This window comes from Cupressus sempervirens, chromosome 4, assembly GCF_028749045.1.
Source record: "Cupressus sempervirens isolate cs-2001-9-10 chromosome 4, ASM2874904v1, whole genome shotgun sequence".
Lineage (NCBI taxonomy): Eukaryota > Viridiplantae > Streptophyta > Pinopsida > Cupressales > Cupressaceae > Cupressus > Cupressus sempervirens.
In genome coordinates this window covers 642,194,014-642,214,397 of record NC_143121.1, presented here as the reverse complement: position 1 = coordinate 642,214,397, position 20,384 = coordinate 642,194,014, and the positions used below count along the sequence as shown (strand labels likewise).

At 39.1% G+C, this 20,384-nt stretch overlaps 1 protein-coding gene across 3 annotated transcripts in view; it reads right to left on the bottom strand.

Moving 5' to 3' along the window:
- The window catches only part of LOC149562874 (Membrane fusion protein Use1), a 44,331-nt gene that overhangs the window by 9,020 nt on the left and 14,927 nt on the right, over window positions 1–20,384 (bottom strand). For 2 of the 3 annotated variants that reach the window (XM_089826332.1, XM_089826333.1), the window contains 2 exons: window positions 5,309–5,376; window positions 611–686 (listed from right to left, as the gene is read on the bottom strand). The exons of the other annotated variant lie outside the window; for it this stretch is intronic. In XM_089826332.1, the coding sequence (XP_089682458.1) occupies window positions 611–686; window positions 5,309–5,376 (144 nt within the window). The remainder of the gene's footprint in view (window positions 1–610; window positions 687–5,308; window positions 5,377–20,384) is intronic. 3 annotated transcript variants of the gene reach the window in all.

Below are 20,384 nucleotides of genomic sequence, written 5' to 3'. Positions count from 1 at the left end.
TTGTGTCATTCTTCTTCTTGCTACTTCTTTTTGTATTTCAGTTTAAACTAAGTACTATTTATGATTTATATAAGCACTGGATCAAATTTTAAGATGTTTATTACTTCTAAGTCTAGCTAACGATATTAACCTCCATATTGAACATGAAAAAGGGAGAAGGAAAAACACCTACAAACAAAGTTCACAAAACCAAGACAAAAAATGTAAGCTTTTCTTTTGAGTTTCCCAACTTCAACTTATTTATTTCCATTTCAAAACAATTTCATTCTAAGTAATGCAAGTCTTCATATATGCAACAAAACTAATGTCAATTTGAAAATGCATCAGATTTTGAAACCAAAAGTTTCATAGCTCAAAAAATAAAAAGCTCGCATACTAAGAACCATGCAAGCACCATCCAGTTAAATTACACAGAACAAGATAAGAAATCAAAACGGACAAGTTTATCTGACTTCCCACATAATTGTTTATATAGTAATAAATTGAAAGGCACAAACTGGATAAGATTAAAATTGGAAAATAATTCCAGTCTGTAGGGAGATTGCATTTTGAAGAAATGAACTCACAATACATAGCCACCTGTAACATAAAAGCATGAGTTATTATATACCTGAGAATCAGAATATATTCTTGCTGCAAGTGCCTCAATCTTCTCAGAATATTCCTTGGCTTTTGAAGCAGATATACTGCACAAAGACAATAAGCCTCATTGGCAATGGTGTACATCTGACTAATGAAATACATAGATCTAAGACTATGCTTAAGCGTAGCCATATTAAAGACCCAAATCCATTCCACTGTTCAATACAAACTATGCCTACATATATAGCCTAACAGTACGTTGAATGGGATGACACATAGTGAAAAGGCTATCAAGATGGTGCTCCGAATTCAAATCCCCGAGATGTAGACATTCTTAAGGCATTGCATTTAGATTTAGAGATTACACTACAAACTAATCATTCACGAAAGAATTGTTTAAAAATTTCTCCCTTCCACAAACAAGCCTATCCCTCTGAAGAAAACTACTTAGTGGAACGCGACTAACCTCAAACAACAACATGTTAATCCTGATGCTAGGGATGGAGCTGTTATGGTAAATCGATGTTGTTGTAGTTGTATTAAACAAAGGACATGAAAACTCCTTATATAGATTTACAAAGGCGATGTTTCTAAAAGAAATAATCGTGAACTAAAGATTGAAATACAAACTATTTAATAAACTAAAGACTAACTAAGATAACAATTAAAGAAACATTATAACATTCTAATAGCCTTCCTTAATGGTCATCGTCTAACTGATATCTTTTAGTCACATATTCTACGAATCATTTTGCTACTGCTGAGACCCTCCCTGAATTTGCAAAATGTTAATGACCAAAAAGCCAAAATCTGTCCAAAAAATAACAAAGAAGGTTGTTCCCTTCTTCAAAATGCTCTGCAAAATGAGTCGAGCCTCCCACTAACTCGGCTACTGAGATGAGTCTACCACTAACCCTTTCAGAATCAGCAAAACATCTAATCAGAAGTCATAAAATATCAAACCTAATGCTGGATAATGAAGCTGCTCTTCCCTGGAGACATAGATAAACACTAAGAACAGCAAGCACAATTTTGAGGAAAAATCAGCAAGCCCTCCAAACTTTGCAAGTGAGCATGATGCTCCAAACAAACTACGAAAAGCCACGATGTTTGAGAAGAAAGATCGATGAAAACCCATTACAATTTTTGAGGTGAAAAATTGATCAAAACCCAACATGATTTTGGAGATGAAAAATCAATCAAAACCAAATAGAATCCAAGGCATGGATAATAGAATACAAAATTTCATTTTTGAGGAAAAAATAGTAAAACCCAATAGATAAATTTAGAAGAAAAAATGATTAACCCACAAAGAAATCCAACGCAACTTCCGAAATTACAGAATCATAAAAGAAAATTAAGCAAAAAATTATGAATGAATGAAAGATTATAATAATGTCCACAAGGCCAAAGCAACTTATGGGACCCCTAGAAAAGCACAAACCCCAGCAAAAGCGGCAAACATTGGGCCTTTTGAACCTACTTCTTTAAGTCTACTCTTTGACAGTGGATGTTGACCACTAAGTTTGCTGACTTGTCTAGCTGTGATTCCTCATAAGAGCACCTAAGTTGTCCGTTTCTAGAATATCCGCATAGCTGGAGCAGATGTCATTATATGTTGGGCATTCCATGATGAAATGTTGCTCCATCTCCACCACTCCTGTTTTACAAAACAAATATTCTCTTTTCCCACTCTTTTTTGGTATCATCCATCTACCAGTTTCACATCTCAACTGATGTGAACTCGTTCTAAGATGCGCTATGATCATCTTGGCCTTCCAGCTGATATTTGCTCCTATGTATGCTTTCTCCTCATGGTCTCTCATTGGATTAAATTCTTTGATATAGTAGTCCCTTTTGCGCCCATTTTTTTTTCCATATGAGACTCTTGGATTTTTCTTTAACAAACTTTTTTATTCCATCAATGTTATCCAGGCATTCATGCATACTAACACTCCATTTTTCCATCCATTTGACATTTTATTTCATCCATGTGACATTTCTTCTATCAAGTCTTCTCAATGATCAATTTAGGCCAATGTTGTTTTTCCATGCTTTGAGTTTTCCTTAAATAGCATAACAACTTGACCATAGCTAAAGCCTCTAGAGGGAGATGCCTATTTCTGCCAATAAGATTTCGTAGGGAACCGCTGTTTTAATTTTGAGACTGCTGATGATTAGGTGCTTTTGGATTCTTTCTACCTATCTCCATTTCTGATCTGACATGTTGCTTCCCCAAATCTCACATCCATAAAGGGTCACCTGGGTGACCAACAAACTAAAGAGCATCTTTTTGGTTTTCTAGTCCCATAATTTTGCATTCCTGCATCTATTTTGTAAAGAATATAATTATTTCCAGCCTCCCTGAATTCTTTATGCTCTACATGTTTCCTAGCTGAGCTTGTGTTGAAAGTCGATTACAAGATACTTGTACTCATCAACAATCTCTAAAGGACTACCATCGAAAAGGAAGATGTTTTACTGCTTCTTGTTTCTTTGCAAAGAAAAAATCATCAATTATGTTTTGGTTGTGTTCACTTGCATCCCGGCCATATGACAGAAGGCACCAAGCACCTTCATGTGGTCTCTCAAGCCATCAACAGTTTTAGCGAACAAAATGAGATCATTCGCATGTAGGAGTAGCTTTATCACATTGTTAGCTAGTTGAACCTCATCACCATTAATCTTGTCTAGCCATTCGTCTATCAATATAGCCCAAACAAGGTAGGTGAGAGAGGGAATCCCTCTTTAACTCCTATATCGCTGTCAAAGCTCTCTAACAGCCCCTCCATAGTTCTGATTTTGGCCCCAACCTGCTCATACAGTATATGTGTTGCAGCTCTAAGCTCAACACGAATTTTCAGCTCTTCCATTCTAAGCCACAATTTGTCTCATGGCACTATGTCAAAGGCTTTTCTAAAGTCAACAAAGCAACAAAAAGCCTTACACCCTGTGTGTTCCATATTTTTTCAATCAAGAATCTGAGTGTAGCACCATGATCAACCCACCTACCCCTTGGCTCTTTTACCTTCTGATTTTGCCCATTTACTGATTTTGTGTTCAACCATGCTGCCAAAGAGCTTCCCCAAGAAGGGGTTAAACATGATGGTCCGATAGTTGGATGGGTCATTTATGTTTCTGCTTTTATGAAGAGGGAACCCATCAAAAAAAAATTTAAGGGAAAAAAATTATTGAAACCACAAGAATTTATAAGGGTGGTAAAACACGAGACTTCGCATGGTAAACCCGCACATGCAAGCAACATGCAAGTAAATGCAACCCTAAAAAATCAAAGGCTTTTGCTGCAACCAAGAAATTGTGGGATGAAAACCCTTAACCAAGGTTGTGATTTCTAGCAAAAATCCTCGAAAACAAACCACAAAAGTTTCATAAAACACCTCTAATAATTCTTATTTCTAAAAATCGAAAAAGCAAATTTTTGGGAGAAATTCCATATCAAAAGAGGCTCAAAGTTTCCTTAAAAAATCGGCCAAATTCTATGAAATCCCATTGACCTGCTCTAATAACATGTTATGGTAAATCGATGTTGTTGTAGTTGTATTAAACAAAGCAGATGAAAACACCTTATATAAATTTGGATTTAGAAAGATAATGTTTCTAAAAGAAACAATCGTGAAGTAAAGATAAATATAGAAACTACTTAATAAACTAAAGACCAACTAAGATGACCATTAAGGAAACATTACAATATTCTAATCGGGGCCGATTACAATGTTTCAACAAAGTTTGAGCCCGTTGTCTCAGCTCATAGTGACCTGACAATTGAAGAGGTGATGCTTGCAACAACAAAAAAACCCTACACCCTCTTTTAGAAAGGTATCACAAAATGTCATATAGATTTGCAGTTTAGATCCGTGTACAAAAAACACAAATGTGGAACACCTGTCAAGGAGAAAAAGGAAGCATTGTGCAAAGCAGAAAATAGGAAGTGTCCAATGACTTTTAACTCCCATGACAAGAGGGATAAGCAGGAACCATAGGAAAAATAGTTTTTGTCTTATATGGGGTTCCCACCATTGAGGTCAGTGTGAACTTTGGTACTTATTTTCAGCTCCCTCATTTACTAGGCTGACACAACTACATTTATCTGATGTAATCTTTTGTCAATTTCTTTCCTACACAACCAGCTCTGGGTTGTGTTTGTTTGGCCCTCCCTTTAGAAACAGTCTTTTGTAAAATATTTGATACTTTTTCATGCTGGGAGCAGTCCCCAACACCACAATTCACTGATCAAAAAAAGGAAAAAGGATATAAAGACATTTTTATTATATTTTCAATTTTAGTGTATATATCTATATTAATATAATTTATATTCCCATCCCCAAAACACATTCCCTTCTGTCCCATCATCACCATCCCTGAAGGCTGAAACAAGGGAATATAGTTTGAAAACTAACATGAAATGATTTGAGATTCTATGCATACTTGGAAATTTACAGGATACAAAATCTGCATTTGTGATACAATTTTAATTTGCAAGCTTCTCATAACAACATCAACGGAGAGATGTTTCTTGCAGATTATATCGACCATTAATGTATGTACCTCCAAGTAAGTAGTTCATTTGATTAAGTGATTAAAAAAATCACTAGATGGATTATCATTCACCTCTGTAACCTTTAATCTTTTTCATTATCAAGTCAGTTCATAATAAAAAGAAGCCTAAAAACTTAGATAACGAAGTGCACCAAGATGATAAACAAACCTTGGTAAGCCTTCTGGTGTACCTTCTCCGGTCAATTGTGCCAGTTGCTCACGTAATGTTGCAACATACTGCCAAAAAGTAAACCACCAATTATCATTTTCGTGCCCTAGGGCACCAAAATTTATTATACAGAGAGGATTTAAGCAAAGTAAAAGTGGAGAGTTAAAAAACAACAATGTAAAATGTAAATCACAGAACAAACTAAATCACACAAGAGGCTGCTGCTACATTGAATGCCACACCTGCACCTCTTTGTTTTGTGGATAGGCAAAAAGGGGAAGTGTATGTCACTAACAAACCAACAGGGAAAAGAACATCAAAATGTGATGCAAAGAACAAGTTTTACAATACTTGTCTCCAACTTACTGTTATAACACTTAAAAAGAATACTTAGATATCCATAACAAAATGTGTGTGATATTTTGTATTTTCTTAAGGGCTGTACTCTTATATTTTGTGGTATTACAAACGAAATATGATGCAATAAGTACTCCCTCCTGCCCTATAACACAACACTCAGACAAAAAACACTCCCAGAGACTCTCTGCACTCGAATCAACACAATAGATTGTAACAAAGAGATATAACTCATTTCTCATTAAATATGAAAAAATTCAATTACATACGTGGCCTCTTCAGTGGCCTCCATCATAATTTAGCATTATTCCAATTCATCAGCATGTTCCCACTCTTTGTATTCTTCCTTCAGCAAATTACTGACCTACCTCCATTCTCAGCTTTTTCTTTTCTGCAGTCGTCTTATCTATATCCTGCAACCTCCTGTTCCTATTTCTTTTCTATTGGTCTGCATTTCCAGTCAAATCCCCTGTTCTTATTTATTTTCTATGCCTCTCTTTCCTGTTTCTCTCACGCAGCCTACATTTCATGCAATGAAAGAAGTCTTTGCTTGTCCTCTTATACCCTATCTTCCTTTGCTCCCTCTTTTTGCACCTATTCTGTATCTTCATGCAGGCAAAAGTTGTAGAAGTTGGATCTACACCCACCAATTTATTTGCTTGAAGTTTTTAAGGCTTTTTCAACAGAGCATACCCTGCAATCATTGGGATCCATAAGACTCATTTGTTTGAGGCATCTCTCGACAGTTCGCATGCCCTGTGTATGCTTCCATGGATGTCCATAACCTGTTTCAATGCCCTGCAGCAACGTTGTTTGGCAAACACTGGGGAATTTGTTTTAAATTGGGCACTCATTTCCTTGAGTGCATTACATTTTATGAAGCCCCATATCATTAAAGCACTCTTTTGAATAGTTCACTTGCTCTTTCTACATTTCCATATTTTGAATACATGTTTATCAAGGTAATTGCACTTCAAACATTGATGAGAAGACTCATGACCCCGCTGATTCTATCGTAATCTTGTAGTATGCTTTTAAAGTGCAATATAGAACTCAAAGAAATTAAAAGGCTTAAATACCGATGCTAGCCTGCGAAGCTGAGTGGAAAGACACCAACACACCAAAACTAGAGAAATCAAACTGGAAATGTTTTTGGGTGGTGCAAATTGTTCGTTCACCTGCATGCTCCTGCACCAGACTCGTTAGCTAGATAGGAACTCACAAAAAGGAGTTAGGTAACAGGATTACCCTTATGGGTTGTACACAAGCCTCAGCGAACTCCAGCTCTGTGACAAGTACATGAAATCACCTCTCTTTCCTTCTCTTCCAGGCTTCCAACATCTGTAGAGTGGAATTACCAGCCAAATTTCAAAACACAGAACTATGTTAACTATATAGGACAGTTCAATTTATACACAAGAAGTAAAACCTCGCAGATACTATTCTTACCATAATAATGATAGGCAAGGAAATGATCTTTCTTTATTTAATACCAAAAACCACACACGTACATTACCAATGTTCCAAATATTCATAGATGGGTCGGTCAGTTGGAAACCAACCGATGCATTTCCTCACCGGCTAACTACCCAACCCGACCAAATTAAAAAGTACTAAACATAACAAGTATTTTATTCCGACTACATCTATCCCCCACCAAAAAAAAGTCATCTTCCAGACGACTTTACAACCTGAACAAAAAACAACATTAACTTCAAGAAGAAGGATTGGAGGACATCCCTGTGCTCGGCATTCCCCTTAGCCGTTGTATGTCGCATTCTGTTGTCTTTTGCTTTGCCCGCACGCCCTATAATACTCTAAGTGTGTCCATCTTTTTAGCCTTTGCCGCAACAACGGTGCACTCCAATTTAGTTTTTTCCTTTTTCCAAGCTTCCTGCATAGCAACTTTCTCCGCTGCCCACTGCTGCTGAAGATTTTTTCTTTCTTGCTCCCAATCCTTAGCTAGGCTCTTCTCCCTTTGAAGTTTCAAAAAGGTTCCCCAGAAAGCAACCTCCATTGTTGTCAATGCTGCTAGGAGAGGCGATTGTTCCTGTCCAATGGAAGTGATAGAGCTGCCCGTCCATGTAGCAGCCATGTCCTCATAGGAATAACCTCCCTGTTCAAGTAGGTTCCAGTCCGTATGGCAATCGGTGTGCATAAAGGTGGCCAATGCCTCTACCGTAGCAATGATGGCCTCCAAATTCTAAGCCTTCGCCTGTTGCATGATCCTCCTAGTAGAATGCTCCATGGCATGAAGCTCAGTGAGGAATAGTTCAGCCTTGGCTGCAAAGGATGTTGTATCTGATGGTTCGCCGCGCTCACTTTGTATGTCAACATGTTCCTCAGCAACTAGTGCTAGGGGTGAAGACACCATGCCTTCCTCCTCAAGTAACCTGTCTGCTTCCTCCAATACCATATCTGTATCCGTACCAACTAGTGTCGTCATGCTATCCTGGGGGTGAATTTTCCCAATTGTTTCCTTGCCTCCTACTAGCTATACGAAAAGAGCAACCGAATGGACTACTTCTGGGCCACGGGGTGTTTGTACCCTTCCTTTATGAAGGCATTTGGTTTGGCACCTCAAATCTATGACCTTAGTACCAGAAGATTGTTCTTGAAGGATAAGTGGCGCCATCTTAAGAAACAAATACACGAGAAGCTCCCCATGTCGGGATTTGTTGCCTGCCATCTCCACTCATTTTTTCCGTGAGTCCTGCTTGATGTGGATCACCAGACAGTTTCTAGTAAAGTTTCGGGGGTTTTGCTACCCTTGCTGGAGGTGGTCCCTCTGACAGTGGTAAAAACGTTACTGCCTGTGGAGTCCCCTAGAGATGAATCAACCAAATCTCTACATCCTGGGAGTCGGAAGAGAATGAATCCATATCGCTGCCTTCTTCCTCTGAACTTCCACCATCCTCATCCTCTTTTGCTCCTACTTCTTCAGTCACCACTGTTTGTTTCAGTTTCTTTTTCTTGGGTTCACCACCATTATGAGATCCAACATCCAAGGTATCTAGATAGAGCCAGTAGTTCATAGCTGGTTTATATGGTTCTACTCTACTAGCCGGAACCAGTGTTCCTTGGTGTTTACTGTCCACCTGCATGCGCACTGCCTCCAAGAACAAGGCCACTATATGATGAGGCATATAAAAGGCCTTACGCTTCAACTCCGTAAATTCTCAAAGTCTATCTAAAAGAAATTTAGCCCAGTTATATATATGTCCATTGTATAGTACATCCACTATAGGCAACATCCATATTGCAATGTCAAAAGTGCAGCTGCCCTTAGTGAGCTTACTTTTGACCAAATCTACTAAGCAATGCCATTCATTATTTGCTAGAAAAAATTTCTTCAGACCTCGATTGTTCTTGAGGATCCCTTCCCATTCCACACTTGTAATGTCTTTTCGACACATCAATTTCAGCCACTTCTTTTTGTCTGCTAGTGTCATGGAAATTTTTTCCACTTCTTGTCCTCTATTAGGAATTCCGAACACCTTGCTTATTTCTTCGGCTGCATAAGAAATTGTCACCTGCTGTTGAAAATGTTGGATTATAGATTTATGACTTGCTTTCTCATACCCTGTGATTAAACTCTGTAGGATGGACTCAAACCCTTTTAATTCAAAAATGGGCATGAAAATAATTTTATCTACCTCGGCTATACATAATGCCTTCCTCAAGGGATGGTCGGTCGTTGCCTGCTCCCACCAAGTCTTGCACTCACCTCCCAGCACACTTTCAAATGTAATATTTTCAGCAGTAATGGTGATTTTCTGTGCGCCTTTCCCTTTATCCTATGTCATCTTCCTCAGCAATTTCTTCTTTTTAGGATCGATTATGTTTCCCTTGCTCGGGTTTCCAATGCTCAGTTTCACCATTGTGTGTTGTTGTGTTAGTGCCCAGGTCTTTTTAATTGATTGTAGATGCCACCAGCTGAATTGTAACTGGTTGTTGTAACTCCGCTGTACCACCTGCTGCTGTCGTACGAAAATCTATTGCCATACTGGTGTTTGCCGTACAAAATTCTCCTTACCTCCAAGCTGTCGTAGTGCTTGTCGTACGAAATTTTCCTTGCCTCCAAGCTGTCATACGGACCGATGCCACCGTATAGGAATCCTCCATACTGAATCCTTCTTGTTTCGCTGCCGTACGAGTATCTCTGATATGAAATATGTCTGCCCAGAATGTTGTCGTACAGGGTACGAAAGTCTGTACCTTGCAATGACACCGTACAAAATGTTGCTATTGTCTGTGTAGATACGCTGTACAGAGGGCTGGCGTACAAGTACAGCTACGACTATGTCTTTCTTTTGCCCCTGTACAAATGTTTGTACGGACTGTTCTTGCCCTTTCTTCTCCACTGTTTGTATGGCTAACATTTGTACGAGTACTTCCTTCTCTCCTTCCCTTGCACGTACGGCTGGTGCTTGTTGTTTCTCGGCTGCTATGACAAGTATCTCCTCCTTATATAGATTTCTCCTAATTTGTTTCCCTTCATTGCTCGTGCCTTTTATTTCACGGACTCTTTCTTTTTCTTTTTCCTTTTCTTTTTGTTTTTCAAATTGATTGCTTGTTGACTCATTTCTATCTTTATAGGCTTTTAACTTAGACCCATTTACTAGGTTTCTGATAGGTTTGTTATCCAAAGTAGTTAACTTTATTGCTCCATTCTCCTTTACCTCAGATATTTTAAATGGTCCTAGCCATCAGACTTTAAACTTTCTTGGTTTTATTTCATTTTTTCTTTAAATGTTTTTCATGCCAAAAATTTTGCCTTTGCTGGGCCACTTTCGTACTCCATTGAGCAAAAGTCCTCCTTTCATCCAATTTAAGTAAAGTACATAGCCATTCTTTGAGGCTCTCCTCATCCCCCATCCTGTTTTCAATTGCCACCCGTAAGCTTGGTACTACATGTTCCATGGGTACCATAGCCTCCTGCCCATACATAAGGTAAAAGGGTGTATGTCCCATAATCTCCTTATACGTAGTCCTGTATGCCTAGACCACGGCTAAAATGCGCTCCTCCCAATCTTCCCCTTCCACTCCACAAGTTTTATAGAGGATGGACACTATCACTTTATTCGTGGCCTGTGCTTGGCCATTTGCTCTAGGATAATAAGGACTTGATAAAGAATGAAAAATTCTATATTCACTTATCATTTTGATGGTATGATTAACAAAATGTACTCCTTGGTTACTAGTTAGCTGGAGTGGAATTCCAAATCTGGTAACAATTTGCTCGTACAAAAATCTGGTTGTGCTGAGGGCAGTATTGTCTGGGAGAGCCCGCACTTCCGCCCATTTTGTTAAGTACTTTGTTGCCACCACTATGTATTTACATCGATGACTTTTTCTTATGGGTAAGGGTCCCACAAAATCTAGTCCCCACCATTCAAATAATTATTGTGGTTTAGACGGAAATAATGGCATGAAGTCTCTTTTAAGCGGTCTTCCTGCTCTTTGACAAGTGTCACAACTCAATACCCATTCCCTAGCATCTGCGAACAATGTGGGCCACCACAGTCCTCCCAAAAGTACCTTTCTCGCCATAGCATCTAGTCCCATATGACCTCCTGCCAACCCTTCATGTGCCTCACTGAGGACCCCTAGAATTTCTTCCTCCATTACACATCTCTTCAATATTTCGTCCAGTCCCATTTTGTATAATAACCCTTCAATTAACTGGAATGTGCTACTTTTTAAGGCAATTTTTCTTCTTTCTACTATAGGCATTTCCTTGGGAAAAGTTGTTGTCGATAGGTAGTGTCCAATTTTTTCGTACCATTGGGGTAAGACTGTAATCTTAAACAAGTGTGCATCTCGAAAATCCTCACACACTCCACTACCGAAGGCTTCTCCTGACTTAATCCTTGACAGCTGATCAGCGATCACATGAGATTTTCCCGGCCTCACTATAATTTTGAATGTAAATTCTTGCAGCAGTATTAGCCATCTACTCACTCTCCCTTGGATCACTGGTTTGTTTACCAAATACATTAGCGCCTGGTGGTCGACAAAAAATGTAAAGGGTGTAGCAAGTAGATAGTGCCTAAGTTTTTGAACTGCATAGACCATACCAAGTGCTTCCCTCTCTATGGTACTATAGTTCCGCTCCAATTTTGACAGAAGCTTGCTGGCAAAATATACAGGGTGATCCAACCCTTCCTTGTTTGGGCCAGAGTGGCACCTATAGCATAGTTGGATGCATCTACATGAACTCGAAATTCCTTGTCCCAATCAGAATAGGTGCTTCCACAAGTCTTTTTTTAAATTCTTGAAAAGCGTCTTCCTATTCCTCCTTCCATTCAAACCATTCCCCTTTTCTAGTTAACTTTTCGAGTAGAAGTGATACTTCAACTAATCCTTTGATGAATCGCCAATAATACCCAACATGCCCTAGAAAATATTTGATACCTGTCACATTCTCAGGTGCCTCCATTCCCAAAATTACCTTTATTTTGTCTAGATCTATCTTTAAGCCTTCTTTACATACTATATGTCCCAGGAGTCTGCCGTGTGGGACCATAAACTAACATTTCCTAGGATTGAACGCCAATCTCGCTCTTTGACATTTCTCCAAGCATTCTCTAATAATTTTAAGGTGGTGCTCCTTTTCACTGTAAACCAACCAATCATCAAGGAATGCTTTAAAATTTCTTGCCGACATACCATGGAAAATGTGTAGTATAATCCACTAGAAGGTAGCTAGCACATTGCATAGTCCGAAGGGCATCCTATTATAAGCATATACCCCATTTTCCACAACAAATGTGGTTTTTAGCTTATCCTCCTCCGCAATACTAATCTGGTTATACCTGGAAAATCCGTCCATGAAAGAGTACATCTCATGGCCAGCTACTTCTTCCAAGATACTGTTTGTAAATGGAATTGGAAATGGGTCTTTTATGGTCACTGCATTTAAACTTCTAAAATCTACGCATATCCGAATTTGAGTACCATCCTTCTTGAGTGATATTACAATAGGAGAAACCCATTTGCTTGTCTGAACTTTAAATATTATCCATGCGTCCAACATCTTTGTGATTTCCTCTCCTACTCACTCCGCATAGTTCTTATTCATTCTATAAGGCCGTTTTCGCACTGGTCTTGCTCCAGATATGAGTGGAAACCAGTGGACACACAGTTCAAGTGGTACTCCTTTCAAGTCCTTCTATGTCCATGCAAAAACGTCTCTATACTCCATAAAGATTCTGAGGGCTACTGCTTTCAGCACTGGATCCCAATCATCACCTATAAAGATTTCTTTGGTTTACCCTATTTCTCCTAGGTTTAGGGCCTAGAGTCTAGCCTCTTTGTATTCCACTTTTTGGTCAAAAAATGTGGGTAGGTGTCATGGTCGGGGCGGTTACAACTTCCTTGTAATCCGTATACCCTTTGGGGTATCATTCCTTTGATTCTTGTATTTGTAACATGTTGCAATCTGCTTGGAAGACTTCATAATCTCCCATCTGCCAGTGAAATAAACCCTTAAGGGAGTCTGTATCATCCTCCAAGTATTCCCCTAACATGAGTACTCCCTCCTTGTCAAGTTCCATCCCTTCATATTCTTCTTCTTCAGAGTCAGATGCCAAGTCCTAACTTACTGACTGGTTCTTGAGATCTATTGTGTACTTCCTTCCGATTCAATAGAAAGGGTGTTTCGTTTCCAGTTGTGATTGGCCTTTGCTACTATTAGCCATTCTCTCCCTAATAAAGCATCATATCCTTTCTTTTCCAAGGCAATAACCACAAAGTCTAAAAAAAATTGTTGGGTTCCTATTATTATCTTTTGCCCTATCAAGGTGCCAATCGGTTTGATGCCATGCTGATCTGCTCCTACGAGCTGGAATTCAGACAAGCACAAGGTAGGTTTTCCAATCACCTTCCAAGTATCTTCCGATATATCATTTACTCTGAAGCCTCCATCAATTATCGTGTTTGAGAGTTTGTACCCCATGATCTCCATCTCTACCACTACTGGTGCTCTCCCTAAACCTATTGTAAATAAGGTGTTTTCTTCCTATTCCACTAAAAGTTCTTCTTTTTCTACACGCTCTACTGCTTCTGGTTCCACTTGTTCTACTATTTCTGGTTCCCCTTTGGGATCCTGCTGAGTTGGCAACGTCCCTTGTGTCAATGCAACTTGTAACTGGGGTAGTGTATCTAGTAATTCCCCAATGGAGACCGGAATGGTAGTTTCTAATACTTTCCTCATGATGTTAGGTACCCACTTCCCCCTAGAGGTTTTGGCTGGCTTAGTTGTTGTTTCCCCTCTCAACTCATTTTGGATGTTCTTCTTTGCCTCCTCAAATCTGGCCTTCTCCACAATCACCTCCGGATACATGGCTTTCTTAGCTTGCATCCTTGTTATTGCAAGTACCTCACTTTTTGATCCTGCAATATCCAGAATGTTCACACCTTTTTGCCTTGGGCAATTCGTACCCTCATGTTTGCCCAACCCACACCATTTGTAGAGCATTCCTCCATTCTATCCTCCTCCATTTTGACATTCTCGAGAAAAATGGCCCCATTCGTTGCATCTCTGGCATTGGATCATGGGTCGTCCTCTAGAATTATATTGGATTGCCCTTCAGGGTATGTTGGTGTTGCTATTGTTATTACTATTATTAGCACTGTCTCTACAGTTATTCCTGTACCCTCCTGGGGAAGCTTCTGTATTATTGTTCTTTGGGGGAGTTGTTGGTGGTGTAGACTGTTCTCCAGCAAACAATATCTAGGCGTTCCTTGTTTTTAGGTTGTAAGGGTAGTCCTTGATAGCATGACCCCCTATCTAGCAAATCTCGCAAAACATCTTTCTCAGACATGCTCCTTTTGTATGACCCTCTTTTTGGCAGTCTGTACACCATAAGTCTTTACCTTCCTTCCTCTCATCCTTAGTTCCGACTACTTCCTTCATTAGCCGTTTGAGGTCCTTCATTAGCCGTTTGAGGTCCTTCCTCAAGGCTTGGATTGTTTTTGACTCTTCCTCACTCTCCTCAGAACTCTCATTAGAGCTTCCATGCCGTCTCCTCTTCGAGGTTTTAGTTTCGCTTTCAATGTCCATAGCGCGCGTACAAGCATCTCGAAAAGTGGATGGTGGAACTATCTTCATTTTTTTCCTTAAGGACGAGGTGAGTCCTCCAATAAACCATCTTTTCTTTAACACGTCCGCAGGCTTATTGTCCAATTTGGTGATGAGATCCTTCAGCCGTCTGGTATAAGCCTTCACCGATTCCTTCTTATCTTGCCTGGTGTTATAGATTTTTGTGACAATTTCATCATCATCTCTTAACAATTTGAATTCCTCCTCAGATGCTCCACACAAGTTATCCCAAGTGTTCTTACCAGCATCCAAGTCTGCATACCAATCTATGGCAATCCCTCTTAATGTGGCAGGAAATGCTTTCAACCATTCGTTATTGTCATTCTCCCCGTTCGCTTGCCATATAGTTATACAGGTTTTGCAATGGCGAACAGGGTCCTCTGATCCGTCCCCCGTAAATTTAGGCAATTTTTGTTTATCCATTGTCATTTTCTTTCCTTGTTGCCGCCTTCCTAACGGAACCCCTCCTCCCGAGGGAACACCACCACCCGATGGAACCCCACCTCCAGATGAGACACCACTTCCTAATGGAACAACCCCGTCGGATGGAACCCTACTTCCCCCTGGAACACCCCCTCCAAATGGAACACCACTTCCCAATGGAACTCCACTTCTTGATGGAAGTTTACCTCCCGATGGAACACCACTTCCTCATGGAAATTTACCTCCCGATGGAACATGACTTCCTAATGGGCTAGACTCTTGACTCCTTATCTCCACTTGAGGGAGTTCTTGTTGTTCAGGGGTTTTTGGTTTCCGGCGTGTCCGAAATAACCAAATTGGCTAGTTCCTCAGTAGTATGTTCAATCCACCCTTCCTGACTCTGATGGGAATCCCCTTGTGTTCTCCAATTACGATGTCTTTCTTCTTACTATTGGAGACGTAAGGTTCTTAGGGCGACTTCCTCCTTAGTTTCGTCCTCTAGTGTTGTCCTTCGGTATTTATTTGGAACTAGGGGCATGAAGTAATTCAATGCCTATCTCCCTATCTTGGCTTATTAAGTTCCTCTCCTTTGGGATTCCACGCCCTCTTAGTAAACCACTGAAGAACTTGTCGCCTTCTTCTTTCCCTCTCGATTTGTGCTCTTTTGTCCTCAATATGTAAGAGGTTCCTTGCCAAAAGCCTTGTCATGCATTATCGGTGACACGGAGAGTTTGTCGCGTACCGTGCTCTCAGGAACCATCCTCTCACAGGCTTCCTTTTGCATGTACTGCTCAACCGCAACTTCCCGCGCTATCACCAAGTCACGTGTCAACTGATCTTCCCTAGTTATTTCTTCCTCCTCTCCGTCGCTATTAGTAATTTGAATGCAAGGTGTAAATGGTCTTCCCATTAGTCCATCCTGTCAGCACAATACCTCCAGATCCAAACTTATGCAATGGCGCCAAAAATGTAAAGTGGAATTACCAGCCAAATCTCAAAATACAAAACTATGTTAACCATATAGGACAATTCAATTTATACACAAGAAGTAAAACCTCGCAAATACTATTCTTACCATAATAATGATAGGCAAGGAAATGATCTTTCTTTATTAATACCAAAAACCACACACATACATTACCAATGTTCCAAATATTTATAGACGGGTCGGTTAGTTGGAAACTCACCGACGCATTTCCTCACCGGCTAACTACCCAACCCGACTAGATTAACAAGTACTAAACATAACAAGTATTTTATTCTGCCTATAGCATCTTACCGGAGCAACTATTGTCCTTCGGCTGCAAGTTTTCTTACCACTCTTTTCTCCTCTTGTGGATTTGCTTCCACCATGTATGGTCCCCCTCCATTGGAGTGTTTCTCCACTACTCTTCTCCTTCACAGGATGCAACCCACCATTATTCGGCATCCTCCGCCAATTAATCTCTCAACTCTTCTCTTTTTTTGTGGGTTTTGACCCAACACAAACCAACTACCTCCGCCAAGTTTAAGGGTAGTATTCTCAACTGCTTCCACATCTTGTAAATCTCTTCGCAGTATCATTTGAAAAACGAAATCATCATAGGTCTCCTCATGATCCCTCTCATCCTCTTTGAACTCATTGTCTCCTCATCCACTACAAATCATTCGCTTTGCTTCTAAGTTGCCAATACGGATACAAGAATGAGAATGGATACGAGAATTTGATACGTAGATACAAGCAAAAACAAATTACCTGTGGATGTGTGCGTGTGTATTACAATTATATATCTATATATATAGAAAGGCGGTCACCAAACATTTGCAAACTTGCATGTGTAGTTGACAGTTATTCCAAGTGTTTAGGTTGTTTATATTTACTTTTTGATATGTGTTTTTCAGTTTAGTCACCTATAAATTTATCAAATGTGTAGCATAGATGAAAAAACTTGCAAACTAAAAACGCAATCATCATCATATAAATATAGAAAGGCTGTCACCAAACATTTGCAAACTTGCATGTGTAGTTGACAGTTATTCCAAGTGTTTAGGTTGTTTTTATTTACTTTTTGATATGTGTTTTTCAGTTTAATCACCTATAAATTTATCAAATGTGTAGCATAGATGAAAAAACTTGCAAACTAAAAACGCAATCATCATCCACTCATCCTCTCCTCATCCACTACAACCATTCACTCGCATTCGCAGTGTGTGTGTGTGTGTGTGTGTGCGCGCGCTATACATGCAGTGAATCAAAATTATTGAAAGTGAAATAATATTATATTAAATTTGATTCATTAATAAGTTTCAAATTTTAGTTTACATATTTAAATTTGTTTATTTTAAGTTTTAAAACAAGTGAGGGTGTAAAACTTCTTTGCCATTGCAGAACCTAGTGTGAACCTAGACCTACACATGGAGCGGACTTGGACCTGGACCTGCACCCGCACCCAACCCTTGACCCCTATATTTAGTTTACATATTTAAATTTGTTTATTTTAAGTTTTAAAACAAGTGAGGGTGTAAACTTCTTTCCTGTTGCAGAACCTAGTGTGAACCTAGACCTGCACATGGAGCGGAACTGGACCTGGACCTGCACCCAGCCCAGCCCTTGACCCCTATATTCGGTAACATGGCTTTACTTTGTAGCTTCAAGCTCTCAATCACTCAGGATTTCATACACATGCAATGATCCTCTTGAGCTCTCCACAACCGCTTCACACTTCCAGATGCAAATTGCTTCACAATCAGCATCTGTTTACACAGCTCCACTCTTCACCCACAGGCCCTAGTGTAGACTACACACTCAGTTCCTCTAGTTCTCACACCATTTGATGCAAGTAATCCCTCCTACCTTCTAACACAAAACTCAGGCACAAAACATTCACAAAGTCTTCTTGCACCCAAATCAACACAACAGAACATAACAAAGAGATAAAACTCATTTCTCATTAAATCTGCAAATAATTTGCATGGACTCCCTCACAATTTGGCATCATTCCAACTCCTCAACACGTTCCCACTCTTCGCACTCTTTCTTCAACAATTATGCCTCCAATCCCAGCCTCTTCATTTCTGTAGTCACCTTCTCTATATCCACAAGCTTTGTTCCTATTTCTTTTCTATTGGTTTGCATTCTTCGGCAATTCGTTTGTTCCTAAATCTTCAGCACACTCTGCCTATCTTTCCCATTCCTCTCAAGCAGCCCATCTTTCATGTGATGAAAGATGTCTCTCCTTGTCCTCTTAGCTGCCACGCCTCCCACACTCTCTTGGCCTTGCACTTACTTTACTCCCTCTTTTTGCACCTATCCCAAAATGTCTTTTCAGAATTTCCTCCTCTATCTGACTCAACTCTTCCCTCTTGAGTAATTACAACTTCTCACTACACAGCCACAAGCAAAGCTCTTCTTGTTCTCTGCTTCGTGCTTTACTCAAATCAATTCTCTTGCAAGCATTTTGAGTAACCGCCAAATATCTTGATGCTGGCAACGGGTTGCAGAACTTGGTTCTATGCCTGCCAATTTGTTTCCTTGAAAGGTTTTTAAGCCTCTTCTCGACAAATCCATCTTGTGCATATCCTGCAATCATTAGGATCCATGAGAAACATTTCTTAAGGCATTTTGTCAACAGTGTGTGTGCCTTGTCTATGCTTCCATTGATGTCCCTACCCTATTTCAAAGCCCTGTACCAAGGTTGCTTGGCAAACTTCAGGGAATTTGTTTTAAATTGGCCTCTCATTTCCTTGAAAACCTTCTGTTAAAATGTATCACATAATTAGAGGCCGCATACAATTGAGGCACTCTCTTGAATAGTTCATTATCTCTACCCATGTTTGCAAGTTTTTGCATACATGTTTATCAAGGTAATTGCACTTGAAACATTGACGAGAAGACTTATTACCTGACTCATTCTACAATCATCTAATAATATGCTCTCTAAGGGCCATATTGAAGTCATAGAAATTAAGAGGTTTAAGCAATGATTCTACCCTGTAAAGCTGAAATGAGAGATGTCAACACAAAAAAACTGAAACCAAACCAAAACTGGAGAAATCAAACTGGAAATGTTTTTGGGTGGTGCAGATTGCCAGTTCACCCATGTGCTCCTGCACCAAATTAATATCAATTACATCATCCAACATGATGGGTGTTGGGATTCATATGACTTTTCTAAATTTGGGTCCACGTAAACAAGATTAATAATATATGAAGATGAGACATATACAAGTCACAAATTATTATTTATCTGATATAAAACAATAGCATTCAACAAGTTTCAAATATTGTTATGGACTCCCTAGATTTAATATAGATTATGCTCTTATTGAATAAACTATCTTGAATAAAAAGATTTCATAGCAAAAAAATTAAATGTTGCCAAAAATACAACATGATAAATAATGACTTTCAGTTAAATCATTTTCACCATCATCTAATATGTAAATAGTACTAGATTGGGTTGGAAACAATATTTATTGTAGATACTCATTCCAGATCAGATTCATATTTCTTGACCCACTTGACTCTTCTAAATGACACATTGTCAAATAAACTCTGTATAAATAAATTAATGGAGGAATCAATTTCATTAAATCATGTTCTAAGAATTGAGAAAACCACACAAAATTGACTTAACCTGCCTTTTAACCCTCTAACTGGAAACTAGATAGTCTGCACAGGCCAAAAAGTTAACTTTCAGATGTTAAGTATCTCGCAAACTTTAGCCAAGAATTGAGTAAACTAAGTCAAAAAAAGAACTCAATGTTATAATTCTATATATTTCACTGATCTATTGTGAGTAGCATAACAACATATTATGCTTGTTTGACAATTATCCCAACTACCCATGTGATCTAATTCTAACACTGCACGTGAATGTTTCAACTTGATTACAAATTTGATATAAAATTCAACTTAATGTTATTATATTAAGCACTCAAAAAAATTAGCTGCAACTGAAATCACATTCAATGGTGTCATGCCCCCACCATGAAGGGAACATCAATGCCTTAAGAAAAATAATCATGTTAAATCAGCAATTTACAAGTACCTATTCATGAACAGAGCTCACAAGGACTGAATATAGGCATCATTTTAGATAACACTAAACAGCAATTGAATTGTTGGAAAATGCAAAGAAAGCTGCAATCAATTGTAATAGCAGCAATTATGATTAAGCATAATTGCAAGAAACTAAAGTTATTGGTTTG